The 22,757-nt window shown below is 42.9% G+C and overlaps 2 protein-coding genes across 4 annotated transcripts in view; one reads left to right on the forward strand and one right to left on the reverse strand.

The window, feature by feature from the left end:
• Nucleotides 1-7,662: 7,662 nt before the first annotated feature.
• Nucleotides 7,663-16,079, reverse strand: FASTKD3 (FAST kinase domains 3). 3 transcript variants are annotated; one of them, XM_067730356.1, is made up of 7 exons: nt 15,969-16,079; nt 13,615-15,082; nt 12,853-12,938; nt 10,706-10,880; nt 9,561-9,630; nt 9,112-9,226; nt 7,663-7,998 (listed from the first exon to the last, which is right to left on the reverse strand). In XM_067730356.1, exons 2-7 carry the CDS (start codon nt 15,047-15,049, stop codon nt 7,900-7,902), a joined length of 1,980 nt encoding a protein of 659 aa, XP_067586457.1. In that variant the 5' UTR covers nt 15,050-15,082; nt 15,969-16,079; the 3' UTR covers nt 7,663-7,899. The 3 variants fall into 3 exon arrangements, 1 of the variants encoding a protein (XP_067586457.1); XR_010941875.1 differs by lacking the exon at nt 10,706-10,880 and having other exon boundaries at nt 7,976-7,998; XR_010941874.1 differs by lacking the exon at nt 7,663-7,998 and having other exon boundaries at nt 9,147-9,226; nt 9,561-9,744.
• A 62-nt stretch (nt 16,080-16,141) lies between these two features.
• Nucleotides 16,142-22,757, forward strand: part of MTRR (5-methyltetrahydrofolate-homocysteine methyltransferase reductase) — a 28,710-nt gene continuing 22,094 nt past the window's right edge. The window contains exons 1-4 of the mRNA XM_067730358.1: nt 16,142-16,230; nt 17,232-17,393; nt 19,079-19,232; nt 20,985-21,102. Coding sequence (XP_067586459.1) covers nt 17,268-17,393; nt 19,079-19,232; nt 20,985-21,102 — 398 coding nt within the window. The 5' untranslated portion in view covers nt 16,142-16,230; nt 17,232-17,267. The remainder of the gene's footprint in view (nt 16,231-17,231; nt 17,394-19,078; nt 19,233-20,984; nt 21,103-22,757) is intronic.

A 22,757-nucleotide genomic window follows, 5' to 3' on the forward strand; every position in this document is an offset into this window, starting at 1 on the left:
ATGACATTGCACTGGTCTGGCTTAGGTTAACATGGGCGTACTGACCGCTCACTGTTCATGCAGCCTGCTCTGCGGGTCCACCGGGGCCTCGGCTGCCTGCAGCTCCCCGCTGGATGACACGCTGGAGGGCGGCCTCCACTGCAGAAACTCAGGCAGTTCATGGGAGCATTGGAGGCGCCTAGTCCAAACTGCAGCTGGGACTTGTCCCGTTTCTCTTGACATCTGGGCAGAATGTAAGCAGGGGGAGACCTGGTAGGAAGAAGTTCTGTTAATTTGAGGCAGGGAAGGAGAAAGCTAATGCTTTGTGACATTAGCATGTCACATGTCACATTAGCGGTGGTTTCAGCACATCTTGGGCGGTGTGTGTGTTATATTTATCATGAGTCCTCATGAGCCCACAGACTTGTTAAGTTCAGAAGAACCCTCTGGTTCTTTATGCTGATGAGAAAACTGAGATGTAGGTAGGATAAGTGACGATGCAGGTGACAGGGCAGTGGGTGCCCCTCCTGAAAGGTGTATGGAATATCTGAAAGGGGGGGGGCTGGTCTGAGGGAGTGGTTTTCTCCTTTGGAGCCCTCAGACCATTCAGAGATGGGGCCACAGCCTGGACAAAGCACAAAGCTTTAGCCCGCGATTCTCAGCCAGCGCACTGACGCAGCCGAGGAACAAAGTGTCCAGATGGCCTCCTCTCCACCTTGTAAACCTTTGTTAACTGAGGTGGAGAGAGGGGGGAAAATCACCTATGAATACATGAAGATGCCATCATCTTTCTAAAAAATCTGTTGAAAATGCAGAAATTTTAAAACAAGGTTGATATCTCCATTTTAAGTTTGAAAGCTTTTACAATCATGTTATTTGTAAATGTCACTGTAAACTCATTTAAGTGGCCCAACATATTTGGACTTTAATTCACAGGCTTTAAAACAGTTTAACATCCCTTGGATTAAGTACTCCTCTGCTTTTATGATGGTTCAGAGTTAAGAGGGGTGGATGGACAAACACACATATCCGTCACCGGCTAGGAGAACTGCCCGTCTGTGTACCCAGCAAACCCAAAGTTCATTATGAACTCAAGGGGTATGAAAGGGTGCTCCTGCTGCACCTTTTCCGGATCCCCCATCAGTGCTGTTTGACAGTGAGAGTAACTGCATGACCCTGGCTCCTGCGACAGGGGAGCCACTGCCCGTCCTCCAAAGCGTCTCCACAGGCTCTGGGGCACGGGCAGTGGTCCGTGATGGGGTAACACGCCTTTACCTCACTCGACACCTCCTCCCTGGTAACGAGGCGTGAGTACTGCTGGTAGACTTAGAAAGCATGTTTGTCATCAGGTTTTTCCTGTAGGCTGCGTCACTCACTTGATGGAGTCCCTTGGAGTCACATTAAGCATCAAACTTATGAATCAAGACATATAAGTGCAAATTTAATTTTGGCTAGTTCACCTTGTCGATTTTGAAATCAAAATGAATGTGATTTTATAGATGCCCCCAATGAAAAACCCCCGATACCGACGGCTGTAGCAGTGAGCAAGACCATGTGCCAGAACCAGAGCTCCTTACAGAGGCTGGACCCCAGGGCTGAGACAGGAAATGGCAAGTGAGCCTGGGACATCCTCTTCTGCCGAGAAATTTTCAAAATCGAATGTGTCAAGGTCAAAAGGACAAAGAGGCCATCCTGAAGGGTATCCCACCGATCTAAAACAGGACAAGTTATGCATCCAAAAGATGACTGTCATGGGCTGAAGCACATCAAGTATATAAAATGTCATGAATTCATAAATATCCTAAACAAACAAAATACTGACCAGATAACCACCTCTGTATTCTAAACCTTGATACAAGGAAAGACACATTTATCTCATTTTCTTTTTCTGTATAAACCTTATTTTATTTTTATTGGAGTATAGTTAAGATGTTGTGTTAGTTTCTGCTGTACAGCAAAATGAATCAGTTATACATATACATATCCACTCTTTTTTAGATTCTTTTCCCATGTAGGTCATTACAGAGTATTGAGTAGAGCTCCCTGTGCTATACAGTAGGTTCTTATTAGTTATCTATTTTATATATAGTAGTGTGCGTGTGTCAATCCCAATCTCCCAATTTATCCCTCCCCCGCCTTTTCCCCTGGGTAACCACAAGTTTGTGTATAAACCTTATTTTAGAGTTCAAAAATAGTTGATGGGAGAAATTTCTTCTTTATAGATGAATACAAGTAAAGGAATAAAATAAAAGGATAAAAAAATAATAAAAGTAAAGGAATGATAGCGTTAGGAAATCCTTTTTTTTTAAACACCTGTTGGAATAATGAATCTAGGCAACAGTCATCAACAGATGCTGAAGCCATTAGGTGACAGGTTGACGGGGACTATATGGTGGATGGATCAGGCTGGTGGTGATCCAGGAACCCACTATCAGTCTTAATGAGTATCACTGAGAGGGTAATGAGACATTACGGTATGATGTAAAACAAATACACAGCATCTCCTCTGAAGCATCCTTGCTGAAAAATTAAGCTGAATCTAAGCAAGCCTCTGGATGTAACTTTTAGTTTAACAGGAAATATAGCAAAGGAACCAGTTAGAAAATGTCAAATCAATACTGTGGGATATTTTACAAGGCAATTGATCTAACTTCTCCAATAAATTAATAACATGGAAACCAGGTGAGGGAGGGGGGCAGTTACAGACATGAGACTTAAGACTTAGGGGTATAACATCTAAAAGTAGTATGTGGCCTTTGTTCAGATCCTGCTTCAAACAAATCAACAGTTAAAAAATATTTCTGAGAGAAAGACATATACCATATGATACCACATATGTGGAATCTAAAATATTGCACAAATGAATCCATCTATGAAACAGGAACAGACTCACAGACGTAGAGAACAGACTTGTGGTTGCCAAGGGGGAGTCTGGGGTTAGTAGATGCAAACTATTACATATAGAGTGGATAAACAACAAGGTCCTACTGTATAGCATAGGGAACTATATTCAATATCCTGGGATAAACCATAATGGAAAAGAATATAAAAAAGAATGTATATATAACTGAGTCACTTGGCTGTACTGAAGAAATTAACACAACATTGTAAATCAACTATACTTCAATAAAAAAAATTAAAAAAATATTCCTGAGACAGTATAGAAAACCTGGAATATAGACCAGGTATTAAATGATCACAGGTAATAATTATTAGTTTTGGGCTTCCCTGGTGGCGCAGTGGTTGAGAGTCCACCTGCCGATGCAGGGGACATGGGTTCGTGCCCCGGTCCGGGAAGATCCCACATGCCGCAGAGCGGCTAGGCCCATGAGCCATGGCCACTGAGCCTGCGCGTCTGGAGCCTGTGCTCCACAATGTGAGAGGCCACAACAGTGAGAGGCCCGTGTACCGCAAAAAAAAAAAAAAAAAAATTATTAGTTTTGTTCATTGTAATAATGGCAGAATAGTTAAATAAAAAAGAAAAAAGTTTTTTGGTTATGGATTCATACTGAAGTATTTAGGATAAAAGTATATGATAGCTTGGATTTTTAAAGAAACATTCCAATAAAAAAGGAAAAGAAAAAAAAGAATATGGGAGTAAATAGATGAAACAGAATTGGAAAATTTGGGTATTTTTGCCATGCTGAATAAAGGGACTCATGTGAATTCATTATACTATTCTTTCTACACTTATGTGTGTTCAGTGTTTTCCATAATAAAATTTACAGAATTACTGAGATATTGTTTATTGCAAACATTAGAACCCAGAATATCAGTTCAAGACACAAATAGTGTGCCCTATATACCAGAGACTGTGGGAAGAGATGGGGACAGAGATGTTTAGATTTTTTCTGAGATGGGATTTCAAGTATATTAAGGCAAAATTTCTTATGATGGAGCCAACAGCCAAAGAACACCAACAAAAGGTAAGGCTTATTGACTACACAGGCAAGGGAGCCGGCACACCAGAGGAGCCAGGCAGAGGGATGACAGGATGGGTAGAGGATTTGGGTGAAATTGAACGAAGCAGGGTTGGAGATGCAGAGAGCAAGCTTGTGTATAAGAGAACTAACATGAGGCCTGGCCTGAGAAGACGACCCAGGATGCTCAAAGATAAGAAAAAGGTAAGGGCGTTTGTGTCCCAAACCCTCTATCTGAAGCTCTGCATCGTCTTGGAAATCAAGGCTGCTTCTCTGCACCAGAATGACCCAGGAGGCTCAGATCCTGCAGGCAATAGAGGTGTGTTCCATTCTTATTACAGTAAAGGTTTTACAGAATGAGGTTTCTCAGCAGGGTGTCTGTGATGCTAATTAGCAAAAGGAGTGGCCGCTGGTTCAAGCTGCTGCCCCAGGAGTCTTAACCGTCCAGGCAATGGTGCTCCTCCTTATAGAGCATCCCTGATGGGCCCCTCTCCGCGAGCTGTAACAATGAAGTCTGACTGCAACGTAACTCTTTTTTTTTTTTTTTTTGTGCAACGTAACTCTTGTACCAATGACAACAAGAGCCCTCATGGCTTGCTGAGCACTTACTGTTTTCCAGGTACTGGCCATACAGCTGACAAGGCACGACTTATTTCATGATCCTGAAATGGAGCAGGACCCTAAGAGGCCTTTCAGGGACAGTCCCCTCCCCCATGTCCTCTGCTGCAGTTCCTCTCTGAAGTACCCAGATAATAGATAATGGTATCTGATGCACATTTCCTGAGTTGTTTTACAGATGCTAAAACCACCACTAAATGGAAGAAATTAACTACCTGATGACCATGAGAAGTGGCCCCCAGACCTAACTGGCACCTGAGGACTGACAACATTAACCCCTGACACACCACCCTGTTACCTCACCATCAACCAATCAGAGAATTGTGCACTAGCTGATCACAGATCCTGGGACACCCCCTCCCTCACTTGGCCTTTAAAAATGCTTTGCTGACGCCCATCGGGGGGTTCAGGCTTTCTGAGCACCAGCTGCCTGGACTCCTTGCCTGGTGCCTGCCATAGATGCTGCACTTTCCTTCACCACAGCCCCGTGTCAGGAGATTGGCTTTGCTGCACGTGGGTGGGCAGACCCAAGTTTGGTTTGGTAACAATCCGACACTATGTATTTAGATTCCAGGTGGGTCTGGATATATTTCCAGTTTGGGGAAATTTCAGCTTTTGGAGGCTTATTCACCACCATGGTGCCAAGACCCCCTCCCTGAATTCAGGGAAGGGTCCAGCTTTTTTAGAGGGAACTGACTTTTTACCCCCCAGAATTCTATCAAATATGCTCAGTTCTGCTCCTTCCTATTCTTTCTTCTCCCTAATGAATATTTACCAAGTCTCCAAATGCACCCAGGTGTACAGAGTCAGCAGGTAGAATCCTGGTCAAAGAACCAGCCCGCATCTCTTCATCCCAAGATACCATCTACCCTCCCTGTCTAGGCTTGGTTCAGCCAAACAGCATTCCTTCTTTAGGTCAAGGTATGGAAAATTGCCTGTTTTGTTCAGGCAGAACTGTCACCGCACCATTCCACAGCTCCAGCCTGCCGCCCCCCTCCCTTCCCCCCGCCAACAGGCGCGCAGGATACACTCTCTCCTCCTGGGACCAGGGATCATCTCGATTCCGCTGCTGAAGCCCAATAGATGTCCTCACCTTTGCTGCCCTCTCGCGGCTGGTCTGAAGATGATCACTGTTGCTTCAGGGGTTATGCTCGCAAGTTAAATTTTTTTCACCTATTTTTCTTTCTTTGCTTTACTTTTTTTTCCTTGCTTTGCTTTTACTTTTAAAAAACAACATCAAGAGTATGTCTTATTTAAAAACATTATCAATATATGGTACCAGGAGTTATCATACTGTACATGTAATTTCAACAAGGAAATTCACGTCATATTTACTTACATAGGTAGACATTAAAATATTAGTGGCCTGAGGATTCAGTTTATAAGGACATATGGCTTTATAATCTTACGGAGCTTGCCAAATTTACTCCAATTGGTGAAATCAGCACTCTTGTATCTGTTTATTAGCCTAAACTATTTTCATAGCATATCCACGCGCATTTTCAGGATTAAAATTTGCTTTAAAACAAAGTCAGTTCTGGCCTCACTCTCCTTGGCGACCGTCTGCTTTGTGCTGGGTGCTCTGGCCATGGCGATGCCTGAAATGCTCTCCCACCAGAGACCTGCCTCCCTTTCTTTGAATTCAGCTCACAGATCACTCCAAGAAGCCTCCTCCTGCACCCCAGGCTGGCCTGACGTCTTCTGCCTTCCAGGGTCCTGCTCATGCATCAGGACTGCCAGCTGGCTCATCACTATAATCACCCATAGCCCCTCCAGGCAGGAGCTCTTTTCTGCTTCCCTCTGCAGCTCTAACAGTCAGTGGGTACCCGGCATGATCACAGCTCTTTAATAAATGTTGAATGAATGAATGAATGAATGAAGAGGGTAAGGGAGAGCTAAATGAGACAAAGGCTCAGGAGAGGGTGTAACTGAAAGTGCAGAAGAAGGAGCATCTCATTCCAATTAGGGCAACCAGGAACAAAAGTCCCGATGGAGAAGGATTTAGATAAATGGAAAAGGCGGAGGAAGGTTTTAGGCTATACTGTTTTTTTCATAGCATTTGTAACAGACTGCTCTTACCTCTTTGTGTGGCTATTTAAGTCTATGTAATCAAGTCTCCATAAAAACCCAAAAGAACCAGATTCAGAGCTTCCAGGTTGGTGAACAGGTGGAGTTTAGGGGAGAGTGCTGCCTGGAGAGGGCAAGGAAACCCCACACCCTTCCCCATACCTGCCCCTAAGAGTGTCTTTCATCTGGCTTTCCTGAGTTATGTCCTTTTGTAATAAACTAGTAATCTGGTAGGTAAAATGTTTCTCTGAGTTCCATGAGCTGCTCTAACAAATTAATGGAGCCCAAGGAGGGGGTCCCTGGACCCCCCAATCTATAGCCGGTTGGTCAGAAGCACAGGTCATGTGACAACCTGGACTTGTGACTGGCATCTGAAAGGGGGGTGGTGGGAAGCGGGCAGACTTGTGGGACTGAGCCCTCAACGTGTGGGAGCTGGTGCTGCCTCCAGGTAGATGGTGTCAGAATGGAGCTGAATTGCGGACCCCCAGCTGGTGTTAGAGCACTGCTGAGTGCTGTGTGGGACACCCACACCCCACCCCCTTGGCCAATGCATACACTGTAGTTGGGTGCAGAACCCTTTTATCCGCAAACTTTAACTTGACTGTAATGGGACAATGAAGCATCTGCAATGAACTAAAGAATTTTAATCCATGCTTAATTTAAAATTTAGAAGTTTATCCCTCCAAACACCCCCCCCAAAACCCTACTTAAGTTGCTTTTTTTACATCTTTATTCCTTTATTTAAAAAATTATAATATATACGTGTATGTGTATGTGTATATATATATATATATATACATATATATATATATATATAAAGCTCCTATACCGATACAAAATATTATTAATTAAAGGGTTATTTTTGCATAAGTCTACAGTTATAAATGTTTACATCCAAAGTACTAGTCTATTTTTCACTGCTCCTTTTCCTTACCATATATTACTTCCTCTAACAAAATACAAAAGAAAAAACCGGCAGATAAAATTTCTTCCTTATATTTGTTAGAAGAAGAAACAAAGGTCTCTCAAGAATATATTTTCAGTTAGCAATAACTGTCACAACACACAAGACTTAAAATTATGACACTTACTCATTACATTCCTTTATTGTACTTGATCAATTCTGTTTGATGTATAAAAGTATCTGATACCAGTATTAAATGAAGGTTAAAATTAATTTTAAATTTGCTACTGATAAGCATATACATAGTATAAGGAAACTAGAGACCCCTTTCAGATCACCAAAGTACATAAATAAACGGCTAATTTGCAAGTTCTTTCACTATTTGAGTTCTGAAGTCAGTATTCATTCTTGTTACCAGTGACCACCAGAGTTTTGAGAAAATAGTTTTCTTTGTAAATATTCCACTAATTCAAGTCTTGATTTTAGCATCTCAATCTCGTAATAGGGAATCTGTAAAGAGAGGAAAATAAATACATCCTCATCCTTCATAATCTGAAATTACCTTGGGTTTGGTTACCTTTTCCGCCTACCACACCCTCCCCACAGCAGCATGTAGGCTCCCAGCAGGCAGAGATCCCAGCGGTGCCTGTGACGGTGCTGCCAGGTAGCAGAGGCTCAACAACAGGTAGAATGTCTAAATAAGAATCAGACATAATCCCTTCCCTCAAGGAACTTACAAGTTAGGTGCTAACTTAAAATATACAAAAAGTAGGCAGTAATACTAAGCAGAACATGCAAAACAAATTGGTGCTCTAGTGCTGAGAGGGAGTCGACACTTCAGATTGGGGTGAAAGGTCAACCTGAGCTGGGAGTTGATGAACAGCCAGAATTTAGACACTCAGAGAGGTGAGGACCACCTGACTCGCATCGGCAAGGGAGAAAGGCCAGGCAGAAGAGACCACTGAGCTGGGAGCAGAGGGCCTGGCTGCGGGCAGACCTCGAAGGGTCTAGAATGTTGAGATGTAGATGTAGTCTTTATCCCATAAGCAGTAAAGAAACAATGAAGGTTTCTAGGCACACACTGGCACGATTCACTTCAGGAAAATTAATCTGGGTATGTACAAGACGGAAAGGAAAAAAGTAACCAGACAGGAAAGCAGAGAGGAGATTGGTAGACAGCTTAGAGAATGGAAAGCTCCGTGGACATTCATCACGACTCATCACCTAAGACCTTGCTAAGTGATCTACGATGTAAATACAAATAAGAGTCTTAAACATTAAAAACCAATGAAGATCCTGCTTTTAATGGGTCATCTTGTACATTCTCGTCATTAAATCAAAGGGAAATTAAAACAGATATTCCAATAATTTAGTAATTCTAAAAGCAAAGTAAAGCACAGCTCATACAGAATTTAGGTATGTCTCACTTTTGGAAAAGAGAAAATTTGAAATTCGTGATTTCAAATTACAAATCAAGAGACTTAAGCCTAATGAACAAAGCTGGCATTTAAACCAGACTTAAGAGGCTTGGTCCACTGGGCTGGCATACTACTTAGTATCCTGGAAAAAGCAAATCTGAACTAGAAATGGCTTTTAGGAAAAAAAAAAAAGGCAAAACCATACCTGGACAACTTGATAACCAAGTAAGTACAGATGTCTTTGTTTAGTAGCTTCCTTTCCCAGTAAGTGTTTGCTATTCAAACAAAATCTTTTTGGACCATCAATGCACAGTGCTACCCTAAAAAACCAAAGAGGAGAGGGAAACTTAATTTTTAAAACAATCCGAAGTATTTATATGGTTTTAGCTGCAAGAGTTTATTTGGGATTTGGCTATTCCTTCGTGGCAATACTATTTTCAAATGAATCATGACTGTTATCCATTAATCTGTTGAAAAAGCACTCAACTTAATTAAATTAAGGTTCACAAGATATTACATGGAATTTCCAAAACTGGTATGCCATAGTGTTTTAATTTTCAGAAGCATGTCTTTTTTCACTTTCTTAAGAAAACAATCCCTGTGTATTAACCTCAACAAGTCTTATAACATATAAACCACAACAGTTTTCTTTACCTTTTATGTATATCTTCATCAACTGTAAATGGTAATACAAATCCATCTTCATCCAATTTAATTTCAACATCTGGTAAGAGAAGAAAGGAAAAATTCTTCGTGTGATACCCTCACAAACACTAGCTTCCTTTTCTCCTTGTTGTTTTGATTTCTTCCATACTGCATTTATCAACTGGGCAGAAGGCTGCAAAGTAATGACCACACCAGACAATGGTGAGAATTTTAATTTAATCAGAGCTTTGCCCAACCAAGTCAGCTTTAAACTAAGAGGGCCTTCACTGCACTAAAACAAGGAGGGGGCCCTCAAGGTATCTGGGGCATGATGTGAATCACACACACTTTTACTCTCCTTATAACAACTGGTGGGAATAGTGAAGAAAATCCTTTGATTAAAGTCAGACACCTGCGCAACTGGCACCTTGCATCCCTGGAGCTCCAGTGCCCAGGGAAGGTGAAGCAGCCGGCAGCCCAACTCGTGGGCCCTGGGCGCCGGCAGGCTCCCCCTTCCTTCCTTGTCAAAGGAGCCCATAAAGGAGGGGAGTGAGATGTGACCACCTGAAGCCTAGAAACACTGAGCTCACTGTCCTTTACTCATCAATTTGAAAGGAGAAGGACTTTGTAGTCAGCGCTGTCTGCGATGATGCAGACGCTTATACCTGCTACTGAGCACTTCAAGTGCAGCTAGTGCAACTGGGGACCTGAACTGTGAATTTTCAAAATTGGAATTAATTTAAATTTAAGTAGCTACTGGTATGTGTGGCTATTACATTGGACAGCACTGGCCAGGAGGATGAGAGCAGCTAACAATTACTGAGCACTTACTGTCTCCCAGGTATTAGTCTGAGTTACCTAATTTTGTCCTTAAACAAGTCTTTGAGGTTACTACTCCTCTTACTCTCATCTTGCAGATGAGAACAAGCAAATGAATGCCCCAAAAGGATGCCCAAAGGCATTCAGCTACTATGTGGCTAACATGGAGTCCTGACTCTTCAGCCCTACCGTCCACCCCTGTTCCAATTTGCCTTCAGGGAAGGGCCAACTTCATTTTGCTTCCAGACCTTTGGTGGCTACTAAGCCCCACGTGTTCCAGCAGAGGACAGCACACTGAGGTTTAGTTAACAACAACAAAACTCCCTACTACTTACCTATCGTGTAACAATAGGGTGTTAACACTTTTGAAGCAAAATACAATCTTGCTCCTAAAAGGTCAATCAGTCCAATCATCACAGATTTATATAGCTGAAAATCCATGGGGGTCTCCAGGGAAGAGCATGGAGTAAGAAATGATTTCACTTGATATTTAGGAAGAAGTTTTGGACCCTAAAAATGTATGTGCAAACATGAGAAAGAAAAATAAGATACAAAATCAGAGAATAAAATGAAGGTTGCCTGAGTATAAAAGTCTGATCCAATATTACTTTATAGGCATGATGCTTCTCCAGGACTTAGGACAAATAACTTTCTCAAAATGACAACGCCAAATATTCTTGTTATAGTTCAAGCCCAATAGTCCAAAATATCTTTTAAATGTGTTTAAATGTAGCCAATGGTCACTGAAAGAAAGAAAGATAGATAGAAAGAAAGAAAGAAGGAAAGAAAGCTCAAGAAACATCTTTGGAACTCTCAGAATTGCTTTAAGGGCCTTGAGGAAACACAGCTGAAGTTTTTAATAGTGGAAATTGGGATAAAGCTGACATTTCAATTTAGAAAGAAAAGGACAGCTATGTAATAATGGTGCTAGCAGTTGGTTATCCATCTGGAAAAGGACTAAGAGTTCTGCCCCACATTACAGACTATAATCTATTTCAAGTAGATTAAAGATCTAAATATAGTATGGAAAACAATATTTTTTAAATTTAGTAAAATATTTATATTACCTTAGGAGTCATAAAACAATACGCAGCAGCCATAAAAAATGAATAATTTGACTACAGAAAACTTAAAAATTTCTGTATAGCAAAAAGGCATCATAAACAATATTAAATTAAAACTAAAAAAATTTTAAACCACAAACCAGGAAGAAATGTGTACAATGTACTTAACAGTTAATATGTTTCACAATGTGTTCTAGGACAAAAAACAAATACAAAAGAGAAAGACAAACAACCCTATACAAACAGAAATTAAGGTGTAACAAGGCAATTCGTAGCAAATGTAAGTGACCAGTAAACGTGAAAATATGCTCAACTTCATTATCACTCGTTAAAGTGCAACTGAAGCATGTGACTTGACATTTCACTGAGTCAAATGACAAAATTAAAGGGACTAAGAACACACCGCAACGCAAATGGGGACACATGGTCACCTTCATTCACTGCTGGTGAAATATGGCATCTACAACTATACGGGAAAAAGAAAATGTCAGTCTATTGAAAATTAATCCAGTAATCCCACATTCAGGAATCTAGTCTTTAGATTCAAACAACAAAAAGGTTCCAGTATGACAGGATATGTAAGTATGTTTATGACAGCATGGCTGATCAAGACAAGCGTTTGAAAAAGCCTGAAAATCCATCAATGGTGGGACAGTAGAATAAATACCGTGAAATATCAGACCATTCTTTAAAGGTATACATTTGATCTTTACCTGTTACCCCCGAAGAATGTCCATGATATACTGGGAATAAAAGCAAATTGTAGTTTGAATAGTCCCATTCCATGAAAAGAGAGAAACTAGATGGTGTTTATGAGCTACTCATAAACATGGTTCGGTCAAGTACGGAGAACAGGCAGGAATGAGCAAGCTGGAGGTACCATTTCTGATCCTAAACAACGTGCCTGATTAAGTTAGGAGAATGAATCCTTAGAAAGCTTTATACAAAGCTCGAACTCCATGTAAACTGAATTCTATCACGTCAGAGTGAAACTTCTGCTTGGTTTAAGAACATACTCAGTAATGGTTCAGGATCTGTTCAGTGCATAAATTCACACCTCTATATCCAACAGCCATGGGGAATGCTAAAACCCTTTAAAATCCCTAGAGAAAGTCTAAGAGCACTAAGACTCATAAGCCTGCCATACTTGATAAAACCTTCTAAGAATCTTACACCGTAGGAAGTGGGTCTTTCAAGGACAAGAACACAGGAATAGGGTCAATTTATTAGAGAAAAGGCTATCTGGTGGCAACTACTCCAAGTAAATGAAAATTCTGCTTTCTAATGAGGTTACTGAGACAGCTCAAAAGAGAAGGAACTTAAAAGATTCGGGAGCGGGGGAGGTGTTGGAGAGGAAGGAGGAGGCAAGAGAATACCATCCCTGTAGGGAAATAAAGCAATGCAGCTCATGCTTTTACCTTATAGAACGGGCATTCTAGAATCGCGGTTAAGAAAAGTTGGGTCAGTTGTGCTAGGCTCAGTCTGTCCAAATAGGACTCTTCACCTGAAATAAAAAGCATCCCAGTCATAGTTAAGCTTGAACTTTGGTGTGTGTAATAAGAGAAAAGAATATCCAGAATGCACATTAATTAATTCACTCCAGTAAGGTACTTTTAAATGACACTAGGAAAAGAACTTGTTAGAATTAATTATACCTTCTTGCCTCCCATCTCAATGAAATCTCATTTTGGCTTCCAAGAACGCATGATCCTAACTAGAGAATATAATTAAAAGTGACAAATGTATGTTAGTAGAATTTGTAGGAATTTCCTTTACCTATGGAGATCTAGATTCCGGCATATTTGGGTGGCTTTGAATTAAGATGAACATCTTCTCAAAAAAAAAGGAGTGATACAGTTGTTCTCATCAAAGACGCTAACATGTAATTGTGACACTGCCACAGCCATCACCAGATCCCTGCAAGAAGACTCAGTTTCTCAGCTAGGGCAGCAGAGTCTGTTTACCCGAAACTGTTTTCTCTCTCCATGCAATGTTCTAGCATTCTTTAATTCTGTGTTTATATTAGCATCTGCAGCTTCAGATTTCTTCGTGAGATCGTTATGGAAGAAAAAATAAAGGCAAAGAAAGCACTGCTCAATAAAAAAGGTACATATGTGACTTGAAAACATCACAAGTTCAAACGCTAAGTTTTCGACTTTCAGAAGTAATAACCAACTCACCTTGCAGCTGCTGAAGAAAATACGGGCTGAATATTTTGGCCATAAAGTTGACTGGATGGCATTCAATAAGTGAACATGAATGGAGAAGTTTCAATAGTGTTTTGGGTGGAAAATAATTGAAACGAGTTAACAGTATGTTTTCTAGCTTCCTAAATAAAGCAGAGGCATTTGGTGGCAAATAATTGAGTTTTCCAAATGGTTCAATTAACTCAGCAGTTTGATTAGGTGAAAATTTTTCTGACTGACAAACAAAAGTTTCTGCCACTGCATTGAGGATGGGTTTTGAAAAAATCAGCTTTCTACTGCAATACTCCATGACTTTGCTGACAACCTCGGGATCCAGAGTGAGACAGAGGGAAGCGACATGTTGCTCTAGGGCTTCTGTAAAAAATCTGTCATTGTACCCAAAGTAGATGAATGCCTCTAAGACTTCTTTGAGCTCTTCATTAGTGAAATGGGGGATATGCCTCACAACATATTTACCCAATTTTATAACCAGCGTAAGTGCCTGAGTTTGATCAAGGACCACCAGGGCGGTGAGCATTTGGCTCAGCAACTTAGGACTCAGGTTGGGAACTACTGACAGAGAAAAGTTATTTATCTTATGTAAAAACGTCTGGTGTTGGTCAACTTTTTCAGGACATGCCTGCAGTATTCTGTAAAGGGTCACAATATCCTCGGGGGTAAATTCTTCCAAATTTTCACCTTGCAGTTGATATATAATCAGGTCTAGTGTCGAACAACCTGGACCTTGCAGTTTAATCAGACATTCCCCCAGGATACAAAGACTGTGAATGTCCAGGCTACCCATTTCGAGACGATGCTGGCACTCTGCCAGGAGGCTTAGCAGCAGGCGACTTTGGGGACCCACATATAGGGTCAGGGCTTGCAAAGCAGTCACCAAACCCGTGTTTGACAGATTTGAGGGGTCCTGTGCAAACTGATTACACAAAGCTTGAAAGGCGCTATTCTCCAGTATTTCTTTTGGCAACCTTTGATCATCATCTTTTTTTTCCATTTCACAAATCCGACGTAAGGCTCCTGCTGCCATAGTATCAGGCAAAGTCTGCAGTGTGCTTATATAATGTAAGACCTGTTCCGATGAAGTGAAGCTGTTCAGTCTCCTGTAAAATATCTGTTCATCCACATTTTTAACACTGTGTTCAGACCTGTCCCAAGCGTGTGCTTGAGAGAACACTGGCTCGCCAACTGGATGAAGGTCATTTCCGTTTTCTGAATGGAACTTTTTAGAATGGGCATGATGGAACCTGACCCTAACAGGCTCAAGTTGCAGTGACCAGAACCATGGACACAGATGCTCCTTGACTGTCTTGTGAACACAATTTACACGTTGAGTTTTCAGACCAGCCAGAGTTCCATGTATCCGAAAATCAGATAAATGACAAAGGTTCCTCCGCAAGGTAATTAAAGCCATGCCACCAGACTCTCAACTCCTCTTGATTTATAACTATGTTAAAAGAATAAAAATAACACGGTCAAATATACTAGAACACAGTTTATTCAACATCAATGCTTATGGAACTAAGGATGAGTACCCCAAAACGAATGATTCCCACTCAACATTTCCCACTCAAACAGAAGTACCAGAAGAGCAGCGTCTCTGCACCCTAGAGCTTAGAACAGCGGCTGGATCTCATAATAATCGCTCTCATTTGCCAGGCAATGCTGTACTTAATTCTCCCAACAACACAACGAATTAAATACTTCGATGTCATTTTAGAAACGAGGGAACTGAAGTACAAAGATGTCACGTGGTCCAGTTTACACAGCTATTAAGGGGCAGAGCTAGGCTTCAACTCAGGTAGTCTGGATCCTAAGTACGCCTCCTATGTGTTGGTTGATGGGAGGAATTGCGTTTCGTTCAACTTCCCCAAAAGAGGCAGCGGGTAAAGTGGCCATTAATTCGGATGGGTCAAAGCAAGGGTGAAAAAAGCGCTTAAAGGGCCTTGAGGTGTTGGTTTCCCCTCAGTTAGGATCTTGTTCCAGGACTGAGGAACAAGAAGGTCTAGCTTGGCAGATGGGAAGAAAGAAATGTCAGTAGAATAAAAAAAGACGCTGGTCAACGACGGGGTAAGGTGGGTGGCGCGCCCACACCTGAACACCCCCGCTGTGGAACCTGGGAACACGAGTGCGCGGGACGGGAAGGACGGGGGACCCCGGGGACCGCGTCCTCCCTGGAGGGAAAGGACCCCACGGGCCGAGAGCCCCCCTAAACCGCCGGGAGCGGCGCCCGAAGAGCGGGGCGAGCCAGGGAGCGCGGGCGCCTTAGCGAAGCCGCGGGCCACGCACGCCGGGCCGGAAAAACCGAGCCCAAACCCGGCGTGGACACCTACCTGACTCGGCTCGCTGGGGGACCCAGCAAACCCTGAACGCACAGCAGCCTCTTGGAGCCCCGTACGCGCACGCCGCACTGGGGCCCAGCGCTTCGGCGCCTGCGCCTGGAGAGGAGCCGCCCCACGTTCGGCGCGCCGTGATTGGCCCAGCTCCTTTCCCGAGCTTCCTATTGGTCTCGGGCGCCGACTGTGTGCGCAGGCGCGGGAGCAGGGGGTCGTGTGTACCTGCGCTTTGCCCAGCGTCCCCGCCGGACCCCCGCAGGTGAGGGCACGGGCGCGGCAGTTTCCAGATGTGGGCACCCGCCCAGCACGGGACTGAGGGTGGCCGGCTCGGGGTCGGCGAGGGCACCGGCTTCCGCGTCCCTCCCCCAGCCGGGCTGGGCGCTTGCGGGTCGGTCAGGACCCCGGCCCCTCGGGGTTGCGGGCGGCGCGCGCGGAGGGCGGGCTACGCCGGGGACTCGGCCTTGAGGCCTCCCCGCTGCCTCTGGGAGCGGGTCCCCGGCGGCGCCGCGGCGTTTGCACAGCGGAGCCGGTCCCGCAGGTCCCTGTGGGCCCTTCCTCCGTCGGCACTTTTCTAGACGGGGTCAAGGGCACATTCGGGCGCAGGGTCAGGCGAGGGCGTCCGGACGGGGCGCCGGAGGGTCAGGAATGTTGGGAGCGCGGACCCGGCCGGACGCAGGCTCATGCTCCGCTGTTTCTCCGCCGGACCTTGCCCTGCGGGTGCCGGCGAGCCGCCCCCGAGAAATGCGGGGTGCAGTAGAGGCTCTACGAGGTCGTTGTGGGGCTGAGGGGCTCATTCTCTGAAGCTCCTAGGATCGTGCGTGGCTCCTGGGAAGTGCTCCGGGTCCTTAGCTATGATAATAAGCGGTGCCGTTTCCATCACCCGTTGTTTTCGTCGGGTGACTATGGTCATCGTCCCCGCTCTGAAGGTGCGGGAGCTGAGCCACCGGTCAGTTGAGAAGCTGGCCTAAAGTTCTGCTCTTGTGAGTGATTCATCGTGGCTGGATTCAAGCCCCAGTAGTCTGGCCCCAGAGTGTGATTTGTGTGCCGCGGAATTCGAGCTTCGTACCTTGTATCCTCCTTGGTTTAATGAATTCTCTCTCTTCAACCTTTAGAATTAATGCTAACAAACAAACTTAGGAGTATATTTCGTATTATCTGTGGATATTGTTGCAGTTATTTTAAATTAAGAGAATTCATACCTGCAGGATGATTACTACTTCATTAAAAAGGAAATCCCTTTTTCCCTTTTCTATTTGTCAGTGTAACTGTCACAGCTGTAGCAGATGCTTTGAAGTGATGAGGTTTTTGTTACTCTATGCTACACAGAGAGGACAGGCAAAGGCCATAGCCGAAGAAATAAGTGAAAAAGCAGTTGCATATGGTTTTTCTGCAGATCTTCACTGTATTAGTGAGTCTCATAAGGTAAGTCATGGTTTTTACGGGGTTTCATACTTTGAAGTATTCTGGTTGGGAAGCGACGTTAAACAACGAAGTGGGACGCTGAATGCCACCATGATCCTTTTTTTTTTTAACACTTAGAAATTTATTTTATCAACTCTGTTGCAAGATTCCTGCCAGTTTTTTTCTACGTGTGTGTGTGTGTGTGTTTTGAATTAAACTACATAGTCTTAAAAACTAAGACGAATAACTACTCTCAACTGTAAATGGGAATAGTAGTATTCGTCTTGTTTTTCTCACGGGGTGCCTGGGAACAAATGAGTTGTGCGTGTTCACAGGAACATGGGCGCTTTCCACCTCACGAATCCTGCTGCCCCATTTGTAACTTCCCTGAAATTCATGCCAGAGTTCCTCCAAGTGAAGAACCATTGAATTCTTCGGTGAAATAGAAGTTAAAGTGGAGGTGTAAGGATCTGCAGAAGACTTGGGACTGCTTGTTTTTATCACGTTCAATCTCTGCAGAAGTTCCTACCTTAGGATACATGAGGTCGTAACAGATCTGTGCCCAGACTAACTGGTTTGATTGAGACCCTCAGATTATAGTTTCATACAGTTCAGGCCCTAGCAACGAGCAGGGGCTCCTCCCTAATACCACACAGTGATGTGCCAGCCACTAAGCCCTCGAATTCAGCTCTGTACTTGAAAACCCACCCCTGCAGTGCACTCTCAAGTTCACAACCTCCTCTGGTCTTTCCCGCATCTCTAGTTGTAAAGACTAGCCTGTCAGCAGCAGAGGTGAATTATAAACTCAGTGCATAGCAGGGAAACCATCAAGTTCCTTGACGCAGCAGGGCTAGGGTGGCCCCGATGGAGTCAGTCACCCAGCAGGGAGGGTCCTGGGGGACACCAGCAATCGCAGGCTCCGTGATTCTACAGCACCTTCAAAGTGAATTCACATTGCTGCTGCCACAGGGTGGAGTACAGTCTGTATCTGTTACTGCAAAGTCATCAGCATCATATAACCAGCCCTGGTTTGGCCCCCTCACCAGTGACCCCAGTGGGGTCAGCAGCTATTTGAAAGTTAGGTGAGTAGTGAATTTTTTTGCTGCCACCATAGTCATGTTGTTTGCTCTTCCCAGCTGAGTGATTTCTCCAATTGATAGCTCTCTGCTTCCTAGATCATGGTAGTCTTTTTCAAACTAAAGTGACTTTAAACTGCATAGAGTTGTGCTGTGTCCTATAAGCACAGTAAAATGTTAGCTCAAGTCTTTACCTGTTATATCAGCATGAAAAATAAAGTGATGAATTCCTTTGTGCCGAGTTAGATGATATTCTTGAGGAGCAGAGCTCATGGAGTCGATACGAATAGAGACAGGCAAGTGCTTTATTGGAAATACTTAGATTTAGTTGAGAATTAGAATAAGGAAACTTTGTTTGTAAGACTCGGAAACACTGATGATCTCAGTTTACCACTGATGATATTCTCGGCTCTCTGGAACCCTGAGGGAGTCGGGCCCTTCCTGACAGCCAGGTTTCCTGATTTCTGAGGAGTAACACTTTCTTTGCCAACTTTAAAATGCTCTGTGTACCTCTCTGCCGTTATGCGATACAGACAACAAGACGGAAAATTAACCTGATTGCTTTGCTGATGTGTTAAGTCAAAAATACATATAGTAATAGACCTCTGACATGACACCCTTATTTTATAGTATGATCTGAAAACTGAAACAGCGCCTCTTGTGGTGGTGGTTTCTACCACGGGCGACGGAGACCTGCCAGACACAGCCCGCAAGTTTGTTAAAGCCATACAGGACAAGACACTGCCGGGTGACTTCTTTGCTCACCTGTGGTATGGATTACTAGGTGTGGACTGTATTTTGTTCACTTACTGTACTGTTGCTGCTGGATTTAACTCTAGTATCTAAACATATCTTTCAAAGCCATGGTGTGTAATTGCCTGGGTTTTGTCCTTTTTGGGTTTTTATATAAATACTTTATGTATGTATAATATTTGAATGTAAATAAGGTGCTGTTTCCCCAGTCTTCACCCCACAGCAGCTCCTCTGCAGAGCCCCTGAGTAGCACCTTAACCCCAGGCACACACCAGATTCAACCAGGAAATATTTTCACGATGTTAGTGGCCAGGCCCCACCCTAAACCTGCCAGAACAGAATCCCTGAAAGAGCGACCTGGCATGCTGGTGCTTTTTGGCGTTGTTGTTGTTGTTTTAAAGCTCTCAGGTGGACGTGATAGTTTCCCTAGGGGAAGACCCATTCCCCTAGGATGTGGTTCTCAAGCCTGGCCATGCACTGGGATCCGCTGGGGGAGTTTTCCTTCCAACTCCATTATTTTGAGCCCCCCTCCAGTGATTCTGACTTAATTGTTCTGAGGTAGGGTCCTGGTATCAGTATTTTTTAAAGCTCCCAGGGGACTCTAATATGTATCCCAGCTTAAGAAGCACTGGCCTAGGGCTCTGTGAAGTACAGGTTTAAAATATTAAAGGATCAGAGGACCAGCTCAGCAAGATAGGACACGAGAGAGGGAATTCAGGGTCCATTTGCCTGGCTTGTGATCTGTATTCACCTTTGAGAACTAGTTTGGGGAAGGTACCTAGGAAGGATGGAATGTGCTATGATAAATAATTGGTTAGAGCTTTGAGGTTGTGACCCTGGCCAAGATCTGTCGTGTAATGTATTCAAGAGAGCATTTTAGAGTGTTCACATCTTTTTAATTTGTTTTTTTCCAGTTTCTTTATTTTCAAGAGTGGACCTGTACATATTGCTTTAAAAATTCCTCCAAAAATTATTTAAAAGGCAACACTGAAGCTTATCCAACCGTTTTAGTCAGTCTTAGGCCCATATATGGACCCACCAATTGCTTACCTCATTCTTGTAGGAAAAATCCAGGAAGACAATTAAACAACTAAAAAATTTAAGCTTTTAATTTTAAATTTTCAACTAGGTATGAAATATTAGTCCATTTCTTACCAGGAAACATAGAAGCAATTCTTAATTTATCCAGCACAGAAACAGAGCAAATAAATGGTTGGTTGTGTTTCAGATGTAACCTCTTCATGTTCTAGATTAGGAGTCAGTAAACGGTAGAGGACAAGATAGTAAATATTTTAGGCTTTGCAGGCCACTGGTCTCTATACCATCTACTTATCTCTGTTGTTGTCGCTTGAACCTGCCATAACAAGGTGTGAACCAGTAGACTTGGCTGTGTTCCAATAAAACTTTATTTACAAAGACAGTGGGTGGTAATTGGCTCACAGGCTATAGTTTGCAGACCCTTCAGTAGATTGGAAAAGTCTTCAAATACAGATATTACATGTTTTTAATCCTTGTTTACAGATTGCCATATTTTTACACAGATTCATGGAAACAAAAATGTGAGATCTATATCTGTTAATAGTGGTCCAAAGAATTTATTTGTTTCTATTTGTATACTTAGTATTTCTCAAGGAAAAAATAAGAAAACGTGAAGCTATACATTATTTCTTGTTCCATCAACAACAGCATGGAATGGTATTGTTTTAAATGTTTTGTTTCTCTCTTCTGTATGTGATTAAATTTAAACCTTATTGCATACTAATAACCTATTTGGTCTCTTTAGGTCTGGGTGATTCAGAATACACGTACTTCTGTAATGGGGGGAAGATAATTGATAAACGATTTCAGGAGCTTGGTGCCCAGCGTTTCTATGACACTGGCCACGCGGATGACTGTGTAGGGTAAGAGCAACGTATTTTCTGTCATTTCCAGTAAACCTTGTTTGTACATGATGAAAGTTAGTGAGTTTATAAAAGGGGTTCACTTTTGATTTAGCACTAAACTTCGACCTTGAAAGTCTTATTTTAGTTTTGTTAGCTGTTTTTAATTCTAGCACCAAAGAAGACCATCCAGAGTTTCACTTATCTATGTTGCTGATTTTTTTTTATGTGCCTTATCCATCTCAGTATCTGTTAATGGAAGAAACTAGGAGAGGTGCCCCAGTACGGTTACCTTAGTCTTAAAAATGTGTAGGTGTTTGCAAAAAGTCAGCATTTTCTTTAGGCACTTGGGTAGCGTGTGCCCACGGGAGCGACTGGACTCGGGACCTCCCATGTGGAAGGTGCCCAGCAGGCCACGAGTTACGGTTGGAGGATGCGGGTCAGAGGCCTTCCTGGCACACCGGCTCCTTGGTGTTCTCCCTCCTATTGGCCATTTGCCACCATGCCAACCGGAAATATAATTTCTATTTCATTATTTTTTCTTGTTTTTACAATTCAGCATTTCACTCTATGTGCCACCTTTCAAATGTTCCTAATGTCTTAATTCAGAAACCTTATGGGTACTGTGCTACAACTTATGCTGTCGTTTATCCTTGAACTGCTTTAGCCAGATAACAGCACACACACACGCATTTGATTCTTTTTCTACTAGGCCTATGTACTAAGTAAATCTCACCCACTAGATCTGTGTTTATGCATCATGACAAGTTCAGCAAAGGTCGTGCTTTTCTACGTATATCACCTTGCGCGGGCGTGTTGGAGACACTTCTATTTCCCCATAACTCAGACTTTGAGTCCACTACATCCGTCGTTTTCTGCAGCTGTGATACTGTGGGTTTGTTCCATCTCCCCAGGGCATATGTCCTGTCTGGTGACAAAGCTCTACCACATTTCCTTGCACGTTATCTTTTAGTTTTGTCCCTTTGTATTGGGCTTCCCCCCAACGCCGAAGCTTGTTGGCATTAAATGTTTATTGTCCTGTTTGAGCTATTTAATTGCTAAACCCTTATAAATCCATTAGTCCTATTGCTCAGTTCATATTTTACTTCAAAGACTTTTGGTTTCCCTGTTCATTTATTGGATCGAGCATTAAAATTCTTGTATATATATTTCAGCAGCCTGCATCTCTTAAGTTGTCAACCTAAGTACTCTTTTCTAAAATTAAAATATTTTCAAGGAGACATCTTGGCTTAAAGTACCACCACATTGAAGGGGTTAAGAATGTAGACTGGAGTCTTAACCACTGCACCACCAGGGAAGTCCCCTGTATTTATGATTAATTCAGCTCTCCTAAAGGATGATTGCTTTTTTCCCCTGTGGTCAGCCTGCCTGGAAATTTTATCGGAATAATTGCTCAGAACTGATCGAAGGTTTGAACTATTAGTCAAAAGAGCATTAATCTGGAGTGGTTTCTTGGTAATATTTTAATCTGTGGGAAATAAAGATCAGTAAATTGGCTAGGCAGAAAAAAAAAGGTGCATTCGATTGATGTAATTATCATTTGTGATATTAGAGTAGACTTGGATTTTGGATAAGTACTGTTAACCTCATCAGAATTTAGCATGCCTGTCTAAAATTACAGCTTCTTAAATTACCAACTCTATTTTAGGAAGTTA

The sequence above is a fragment of the Pseudorca crassidens genome, chromosome 3 (genome assembly GCF_039906515.1).
Source record: "Pseudorca crassidens isolate mPseCra1 chromosome 3, mPseCra1.hap1, whole genome shotgun sequence".
In the NCBI taxonomy this organism is placed as follows: domain Eukaryota; kingdom Metazoa; phylum Chordata; class Mammalia; order Artiodactyla; family Delphinidae; genus Pseudorca; species Pseudorca crassidens.